The sequence below is a fragment of the Lathyrus oleraceus genome, chromosome 2 (genome assembly GCF_024323335.1).
Source record: "Lathyrus oleraceus cultivar Zhongwan6 chromosome 2, CAAS_Psat_ZW6_1.0, whole genome shotgun sequence".
Lineage (NCBI taxonomy): Eukaryota > Viridiplantae > Streptophyta > Magnoliopsida > Fabales > Fabaceae > Lathyrus > Lathyrus oleraceus.
Genome location: NC_066580.1, coordinates 108,656,315 through 108,666,350, shown reverse-complemented (window position 1 = coordinate 108,666,350; position 10,036 = coordinate 108,656,315). Strand labels below are relative to the sequence as shown.

The 10,036-nt window shown below is 36.7% G+C and overlaps 2 protein-coding genes across 2 annotated transcripts; both read left to right on the top strand.

Moving 5' to 3' along the window:
- Nucleotides 1-3,619: 3,619 nt before the first annotated feature.
- On the top strand, nucleotides 3,620-6,027 carry LOC127122114 (uncharacterized mitochondrial protein AtMg00810-like). Its single transcript, XM_051052510.1, has 4 exons — nucleotides 3,620-3,826; nucleotides 3,955-4,809; nucleotides 4,917-4,967; nucleotides 5,992-6,027. Exons 1-4 carry the CDS (start codon nucleotides 3,620-3,622, stop codon nucleotides 6,025-6,027), a joined length of 1,149 nt encoding a protein of 382 aa, XP_050908467.1.
- A 16-nt stretch (nucleotides 6,028-6,043) lies between these two features.
- LOC127121189 (uncharacterized) lies at nucleotides 6,044-9,552 on the top strand. The gene is made up of 5 exons (XM_051051766.1): nucleotides 6,044-6,154; nucleotides 6,257-6,808; nucleotides 7,141-8,424; nucleotides 8,507-8,831; nucleotides 8,941-9,552. Exons 1-5 carry the CDS (start codon nucleotides 6,062-6,064, stop codon nucleotides 9,435-9,437), a joined length of 2,751 nt encoding a protein of 916 aa, XP_050907723.1. The 5' UTR covers nucleotides 6,044-6,061; the 3' UTR covers nucleotides 9,438-9,552.
- Nucleotides 9,553-10,036: the final 484 nt, after the last annotated feature.

Below are 10,036 nucleotides of genomic sequence, written 5' to 3'. Positions count from 1 at the left end.
TATATGATGTCCTAATCTCAATTTAATTAAAAGTTAATCATGTTTAGTTGAAATTAATGAAAATAAGGTGTTATGACCAAAACTTGAAAATTGGTGGTGCATGGCTAATGCATGCGTGAATAGTGTCATGTGCTTGATCAAAGTCACTCAAAATCATCTTTTAAACACATTGGCAATGGTAGAAAGTTCTCATAATGCACCATTTTTAAATTTTCAATTTTCCCTCCAAAATTGACTTGAATGCACAAATGATCATATGATGGAAATTCATGCAATGTGATGGATGTTTTGGAAACTTCATGTCATGACAAGCATTTTGCAAAAAGAACCACCAAATTTGGAGTTATGAATCAAAAGTTATGGCCATTTGAAGTTCCATGTACACTTGACAATGATTTGACCATATCTCCTCAACCATTCATCAGATGCTCATGATCTTGGACTTTTTGGAAATGGGAGAGAGAGATCTTCAACTTTCATGTTGGACAAAATTTAATTTGAAGCTTATTTGTTGATGTAAGATCAAGTTGAATTTGAATAAAAAACTTTCCATTTTGGGAAACTTTCAATTACAGGTCACTTTCCATTTTGGGAAACTTTTGATTTGACCTCAAATTCTTCAAGATATGCATTTGACATGATTAATAAGCCTCTTTTGAACATGAATGAGATGTTGAAACTCATTTCTCCACCTCCTAGCCCTCAGTTGACTTTCTATTGACTTTATGGGGCCCTGATGACATGGCAATGCTCTGATCAGCTTGAGCCTCAACCACTTGAGAAATTGGCTTCAAAATGAACCTTGGCTCATATAAACTCAATAGGATGATCATGTGATCCCACTCTCCATAGAATACCTCATCTCCTTGAAAATCACTGATTGGAAGAATGCAACTGATTAGGGTTGACCAGAGGTCAAAACCCTAATCCCAAAGAATCTGAGCATAAACAATGAGCCTTTGAGGATGACATAACCATGATGATGATGATGTACCATTGCCAATAAGATAATGCTCAAACTCCTTGAGGGACCAAGAAACCCTATTTGAAGCACAAACCTCAGATGATTAGTGATCAATCCATGAGACCCTCAGGCATGAATCTCTTAACCTCTCTATCTTCTGAGAAAGACTTAGGAGGATGACTTGCTTATTCCACATGATATGCAAAGATGTAATGAAAAATGTCCTACAAAATGAAATGCAATATGCTAAGCTAGTCCCAAGAGAGGAGGGCAAATTTTGAGGTGTTACACTCTACAAGCACCAAAAAGTCCTATCAGGGGAAGAATGAATCAAATGATGTGTATGATCAAAGGGGTCATAACAAGAAAAATCGTGACCATACTGTTGGAGCAGTTACGATTGTAGCACCGCCATCTCAAAACTTCCAACACAGACAAGACAGACCAAGAAGGCAGTTTACCAAGATCAATATGACTTTAGCACAAGCACTGCAGGGTATGCTAAAAGCAAATTTAATTACCCTCAGGGATCCTCCTGCAAATCCCAACACTACTTCTCCTCGTTATAATCCCAATGCCAGGTGTGCATATCACTCCGATAGCCCCGGGCATGATACAAACGATTGTTGGTTGTTGAAGAATAAAATTCAGGATATGATCGACGCTGGAGAAATTGAATTTGATCCTCCGGAGACTCCTAATGTCATCACTGCTCCTATGCCTAATCATGACAAGACTATTAATGTTGTGGATGACAATTCTCACATTACTAATGTAGCTGACTTAGCATCTCCTCTCCTGATCATCAAGAAGAATTTATTGCAAGCTGGTTTATTTCCAGGTTGTGCTGAAAATTGCGATCTCTGTATACTCCGACCCAATGATTGCTTGAAGTTGAGGAATGGTATTCAACGGCTGATGGATGATCGTACAATTCTCTTTGAAAAGATTCCTAAGGTGGAAAACCCTATTGAAGAAATATCTGTGATTGCTAGGTCCAAAGTTCCAGTGAAGATTACCGCTACTAGAGTGCCTGTGAAGATTACTGCTGAGCCCAAGGTAGGTCCCCTAATTATTACTGCACCTGGGCCAGTACCGTATTCCTCAAGCAAAGCCATTCTGTGGAATTATGGAGGTGATGTTTACATCCACGGCATAAAGCAAGATGATAATTATGCTAATCCTAATGACGTTGACATTGTTGGGACTAGTAAAATTACTCGAAGTGGAAGGATCTTCTCTCCATAAATCTCACCTCCCGCCCCTGAAACTCGAGGAAAGGGACCAGTAATCAATCCTTCTCAGTCAAAGACACCAGTCGAAGTTACTACCGAAGATGTTGCCAAGCAGGAGATGGAAGAAAAGCTGAAAATCATTCGTAAGAGTGATTTTGATGTGGTAGAACAGCTGGGGCATACTCCGTCTAAAATTTTGATGTTATCCTTGTTGTTATCTTTCGAATCTCATGCCAATGCGTTGATAAAATTCTTGAAGACCGCTCATGTACCTCAGGAGACATTTGTCGATCAGTTAGAAAATTATGTTGCTAACTTGGCTGTTGATAATGGCATAGGCTTTTCTGATGCTGACCTGACACCAGCAGGAAAGAATCACAATAAAGCTCTGCATATCTCCATTGAGTGTAAGGGGATCACCTTGTCTCATGTGTTGATCGACAATGGCTCTTCTTTGAATGTGCTACCGAAAGTTGTGCTCGATAAGCTTGACTGTAAAAGCATTGAACTGAAACCGAGTGACGTTGTGGTGCGTGCTTACGATGGTGCGAAGAGTGTTGTCCATGGTGAAGTGGTTCTCTTTATTAAGATAGAACCTCAAGTCTTCAACACTACCTGTTACGTAATGAACATTCGTCCTGCCTATTCCTGCTTGCTGGGACGCCCTTGGATTCATGGGGCAAGCGCTGTAGCTTCGTCTCTCCATCAAAAGCTAAGGTATCCAATAGAGGGCAAGATTGTCACTGTGTGTGGAGAAGAAGAGTATATTGTCAGTAGTGTGCATACCTTCAGATACGTCGAGATGGATGGTGAATTCTTTGAGACTCCTTCTCAGTCATTTGAAGTAGTTCCTCCGACCAGTCCTGTCCTTAAGATAACTTAGCAAATAACAAGATTCCATTGTTCACTGGTCAACAAAGGGGCCAAATTAATGGAATCTTTATATTTTTATTCACACATCATGTTTTACTTTCTTACTGACTTGAGCGTTTAAGTGTTAATCTTACAATTAGACAATCTCCATAACATCGAAAACTCAAGTGCATCGCAGCAAGCTCCGCCCCTTGTTTATTGGTCAATTCTAGTTCCACAACAGAACATTGGCACCGTCAGTGGAAAAAAATAATAATTCCCACTCATTTTAAATTACATATCTCCTCCATTAGAACTTCAAATCTCTTCCATTAAAAGTACATATCTTTATTTCCCGATCACTTTACTTGAATTCCAACTTTCTTTCTGTGAGATCCTTTATCAGATTAATCAACTATGATGGCATCCAAAGCCACCCGCTCTATCGTTCAATGGCAAGTTGTTGCCTACGCTGTTGAACTTATCAATCTCTCACTCTAACCACACCATCTCTCTCATACCTAAAAACCCCAAACTAGCCTTATCAGACCCGAATTGAAAATTCGCAATGCAATATGAAGTTGATGCTCTTATTCGAAATAAGACGTGGGATTTGGTTTCTCGTCCTTGTGATGCTAATCTTATTCGATGTATGTGGATTTTTAGGCATAATAAAAATTTTGATGGCTTCTTTGAGTGTTATAAGACTCGTCTTGTAGGTGATGGCAAGTCACAAGTTGCAAGTGTGGATTGTGATGAGACTTTTAGCCCCGTGGTGAAACCCGCTACCATTCGAACAATGCTTACCATTGATCTCTCAAAATCCTGGCCCATTCATCAACTGGATGTCCCGAATGCCTTTTTACATGGTGATCTTCATGAGACTATTTTTACATGCATCAGCCATTGGGTTTTCGCGACCTTCATCATCCAGATTATGTATGTCGGTTGAAGAAGTCATTGTATGGTCTCAAGCAAGCGCCTAGGGCATGGTACCGATGTTTTGCTGACTACGTCGCCACCATTGGTTTTCGCCATAGCACATCAGACCACTCCCTCTTCATATATCGACAAGGTTTAGATATGACCTACATTCTGCTGTATGTAGACGACATCATCCTCATCACCTCCACTCAGGTCCTCCGCCAATCAATTATGTCACTCTTAGCATCTGAGTTTGCAATGAAGGATTTGGACCCTCTGAGTTACTTTCCGGGTATTGTAGTATCTCGTCATCTTGATGGCATATTTCTCAGTCAAAACACTTATGCTTCAAAGATTATTGAACGTGCTGGCATGACGTCCTGTAAACCATCAGCCACTCCAGTTGACACCAAGCAGAAACTCAGTACCTCCTTCGACACTTCTTATGAGGATCCCTCCTTGTATCGGAGTCTTGCAGGGCCCCTACAATATCTCACCTTCACTCGACTTGATATATCATATGTTGTTCAACATGTTTGTCTTCACACGCATGCCCCTCGCATGGAAGACATGCTTGCTTTTAAGCGCATTTTGCGCTATGTTCAAGGCACCTTACATTTTGGACTACACTTATCCCCATCTCCCATTACAAAGCTTATCTCCTACACTGACGCTGATTGGGGTGGATGTCCTGACACCAGACGTTCTACATCTGGTTACTGTGTTTTTCTAGGTGACAACCTTATTTCTTGGTCTTCCAAAAGGCAACAAACTCTCTCCCGTTCCAATGCTGAAGCCGAATATAGGGGGTTGCCAATGTTGTCTCCGAATCGTGTTGGATTCACAATCTTCTCCTGGAACTCCATTTTCCTATTCCTCAGGCCACTTTGGTGTATTGTGACAATGTTAGTGTCATCTATCTATCTGGTAATCTTGTGCAGCATCAGCGCACTAAGCATATTGAGATGGACATTCATTTTGTTCGGAAAAAGGTAGCTCGTAGTCAGGCTTGCGTCCTTCATGTTCCCTCAAGACATCAGATCGCAGACATCTTCACCAAAGGACTTCATCTCATTCTCTTTGATGGTTTTCGGACCAGTCTAAGCGTCTGTGAACCTACCGCTTTGACTGCGGGGATGATAGAATAGAATATTTTGTTATAATTAGTCATAATTAGTTTCCTATAATTATGTTGTATCATAATTAGATAGTTGACTAAATATTACACATTGATGTATATATATTCTATTCAGATCAATGAGAAGGACACAATTTCCATTATCTTACCTATAACACTTGTAATCTCGTTCCCAAGAGACATTAAAAAATGATAGTTTAGAACTGATTCCACTGTGTTCTTCTTGCTTCCCTCTTTTCTATCTTTGTGTGTTTCTTGTCAATCAAAAAATCGATTATACTTTATTATTTCAACATCGTATTTTACTAAAAAGAGAAGAGAAGAAGAACACAAAGGACCGTAACTTGCTATTTTTTTTTATTGCAACAATTTTTTTTTATATTTCTTCCGGTTTAGAGTAGCACGGCAGTAAGGTTCTTATTTGCATATCCAACCCTTCATCTAGATGTTTTATTTGTAAATTTTATTACTTGTCTCTAATTGTGGGAAAAAAATTAATAATGGGTTATAGCTTTAAATGACAATGTTATAGTGACAATTATGGAGTAATTTTTGTAGAGCTATTAGTACATTTTGTGCTAGATAATAAGCTAAGACGTCTCACCTTTTGATATTCCACTACATACACAAAACTTAATGCGCCATAATTCCCTTCATGCATTGAAACCGGTTAACATTTCAAAAACAATACTCATTTATTTAACACTAGTCTTTCTAGTTCTAGCTACAATCACTTGGTGTAAAGAGAGTCTTACTATAATACTCTATGAGGTCTAATTTCTTTTTCTTTTGCTTCTTTTTCATTTTAATCATGCATGCATATTTATGTAAATGTGCTTAGCTTTTCAGTAAGTTTTTTTTCGTTGTGTGCTTTGCAGATTGATTTAGTGTTGATCAGAAGGGACAGTTACTGATAAAGGAACAAAGATGGAAAAGAGATGTCATACCATGGAGGAATGTCTTCGTCGTGCAAGCTTAATAGATATTGTATTCTCTTGGACTCTTGACGATCTTCTCAACGAAAATCTTTTCAACTACCAGGTTCTTTTTTTTTTCTTTCACTTTTCACTACTCTTAATAACCTAAGAATTGTCCATGTACTACTAGTAAAGGTAACTTGAAATGCTGTTAAATTGCGCACAGGTACCAAATATTCCAAAGACATTCTTTTCAACAAATGATTACATGAATTCATTCTTTCCTGCATTGATTGAGGAAACACACTGTGACCTATATTCAAGCTTGTTGAGTGTTCCTCAAGCTTCTTTTTGTGAAATTAGGACAATGGAGACATCCAAGAAATTCAATCCTCCGTACGACTTGTTCTATAAAATTTCATTGAAGAACGTTACTGATGAAGTGTACGGTGTAGGAAAATACGAGCCCGAGGTGGGTGATCTCGTTGCATTCACAAATATTCGACCGAAAAGTGTGGATGACTTGATGAGGATCAAAAGATACTGTCATATGGCCTATGTTTGTGGATCAAAAGATGAATTTACTGATGAGATTTCTATACTATTGTCCAAGGTGATGCATAATAACTTTGATTTGAGGACGAACAAAGCTCAGAAACTCTATGCTGTTTATCTGGTAAACATGACCACAAATGTTCGTATTTGGAAAGCCTTGAACTCGGAGATGGAAGGATCCAACATGAATATAATTAAAAAAGTGTTGCAGCCTTATTCAAGGGTAAGAATCACCGATTTATTTATCCATTGTATGCTTTGTGAGCTTCCTTCAGGTCTTATAATCAAAGTTCTAGATTTCACGTGCAACATGTTTCTTGATATCGATGCAAATTGAGATCATATTCAGTTGATGTGGCCTCATGGTGTTTGTTGTTTTTTCTATTCAAATTGTAGCTGCATCAACTACCAACTACAAATTTCACAACTTCATTGCTAGTGCAACCTCTATTTAAAACTTTGCTAACAGGACTAATTCATTTTCTTTGATTTTATTACTTTAGCTATTGTCATAAAAACTTTCAGGATTTTATAGCAATTCATTATATGTTACAGATGGAACAAAACTGTGATACTTGCCTGTCAGGAATGAATTTCGGTCGATCCTATTCCCGAGTAAAAAGCCTAATTGAAGCTCAGAATCTAAACAAATCTCAGGAAGATGCTGTTGCAAGCTGTCTTCATATGAACAAGTGTCATCATAATGATCCTATAAAAATCATATGGGGTCCGCCAGGAACTGGAAAAACAAAGACAGTTGCTTCAATGCTATTTTGTCTCCTTCAGTTAAGAATCAGAACAGTAACATGTGCACCAACAAATACTGCAGTATTGGCTGTGGCTTCGCGTCTTCACAACATAGCTAAGGATTCACTTGAGCATGGTTCATATGGTCTTGGTGACATAGTTCTCTTTGGAAATAGTAAAAGAATGAAAATAGCTTCTTATAGAGGTCTTAATGAAGTGTTTTTAGATAATAGAGTGGATGAATTGTTATACTGTTTTTTGCCATTGACCGGATGGAAAAATAGTTTGGAATCAATGATCAAGTTACTCAAGGATCCTGAAGAGCAATATGCTTTATATAAGAATAGGGTGAATGCCAAAGTTATGTCATTCGAAGAATTTGTATCTGAAAATTATAGTCATGTCAAAGGTTCGTATTTTTCATACAAGAAACGGTGTAAGTATCATTGTCCTATGACCATGGAGGAGTTTGTGAAGAAGAAATATAGTTATATTGTAGAACAATATGATATTTATAAAGATGATGAAAAGTTAAGTGTTGGTATGAGTATGGAACAGTTTTTAAGACAAAGATTCTGTTTGTGTGGAAAGAAGTTAAAGTCATTCATGACAACTTTGTATACTCATTTACCAACACGTTTGCTTCCAATTAATGTGGTGGCAAAGATTTTTAGAGTTCTTGAGTTGCTAGAATCTCTTGAAGTTTCCATGAATCAAAGCAAACAAAAACAAGCATTTCATGAATATTGTGAAGATAGAAAAGTAATTTTTGCTTGGTTTGGATGGTTAAGTTTAGAAAAAGAGTTACTTGAGACACTTTGTTTTCTTTCAAAGACTATTAAGCTTCCTAAGCTTACAACAAAATATGGAATATCACAGTTTTGCTTGAAGAATGCATGCATTCTTTTGTGTACAGCTTCAAGTTCTTCTAAATTGTTCACAGAAGGAATGAAAAGAGTTGAGTTTTTAGTGATTGATGAAGCTGCTCAACTTAAAGAATGTGAATCAACTATTCCGTTGCAACTATTTGGCCTCAAGCGCTGTATTCTCATTGGTGACGAGAAACAACTTCCCGCAATGGTCAAAAGCAAGGTAGTTAGAAAAAATAAGACAGAGATTAACTTTTTGCATGTAATATTTTTATTTTGGCTTATGATTATGGTGTTTGTTTCAGATTGCTGACAGGGCTGAATTTGGAAGAAGCTTATTTGAGAGGCTAGTTATGTTGGGATACAAGAAGCATATGCTTAATGTTCAATATAGAATGCATCCATCCATTAGCATGTTTCCAAGCAAAGAGTTCTATGATAAGCAACTTTCTGATGCTGAGATTGTAAGAGAAAACAGCTATAACAAACGTTTCCTTGAAGGAAATTTGTTCGGTTCATACTCTTTCATCAACATATCTAAGGGCAAAGAGCAGTGTAATCATGATCACAGTTTGAAGAATGTGATTGAAGCTGCTGCTATCTGTGAGATTGTTGGAAGACTTAAAAAGGGTTAGTTTCTCTTTCTCTTCTATGAATAAGTTTGTTAATCAAATTTGGCTTAATTGAGTATATAATAGAGTACCTTATACATTACGTGATCTTTTTGTTTCTGTGGCAGAGTTTGTAAGGACAAAGAATAGAGTTAGCATAGGTATCATATCTCCATACAAGGCACAAGTTCATGAAATCCAAGAGAAAGTGAAGCAGTACATGGTTTCGGATCCTAAGTTTTCTGTTAATGTTCGTTCTGTTGATGGCTTTCAAGGTGGCGAAGAAGACATTATAATCATATCCACAGTTAGATCAAATTTGAGTGGAAAAGTTGGTTTTCTTTCCAATAGACAAAGAGCTAATGTTGCAATCACGAGGGCTAGGCATTGCCTTTGGATAATAGGAAATGCTTCAACATTGGTTAATAGCAACTCTGTGTGGAGAAAAGTTGTTGGTGATGCAAAGGAAAGAAAGTGTTTCCATAATGCTGATGATGACAGGAAATTGGATCAAGCTATTGAAGATGCTTTGTTTGAATTTGAACTATTAGATGATGATTCTGCATCAGCATTTAATAAACTAAGCATAAGAGACATTTCAGAATCAAATACTTTCTCTAGGTAAGTGAAGCCTTCACATCACAACTTTTCATATATTCATATTATGAACTTTCAGAATCATCCTCATTATAACTAATATTTGGATGATTTTATATTTCACAGAAAACCATTGACATTATGGCGACGATGAAGGGCACGTTGGAAAATTGAAGCACCTGAAATTTAGACTTTTTGTCGTTTAAGATTGTACTATGATTCATGACATGTTTGTGTTTATTTCCATTGTTTTATGCTTGAAATTGAAACCGACAATAGTCCAAATGTACTAATTTTTGAAACTATGATATTTATGGTGATATGGAAATATAGCCAATGACTTTTTGAATAGGTAATTAGTTATAGAAATTATAAATATTTATCAAAATAATTATAATTTTTATTCTAAAATAGGAATACTCTCTCAAAAAAGTTCATCTATGTTAAACAATTAAAGAATGTAATATTTTAAATGAAAAGTATTCTTTTATCACAATTTAACATATAGATCTAGAAAGTTTTACCTTATACCCCTACATTTATCCTTCCACCCCTACATTTTATAAAAAATATCAATTTTATTCTTATATAATTTTAATTAATTTATTATTTTATTTTAAAAATATT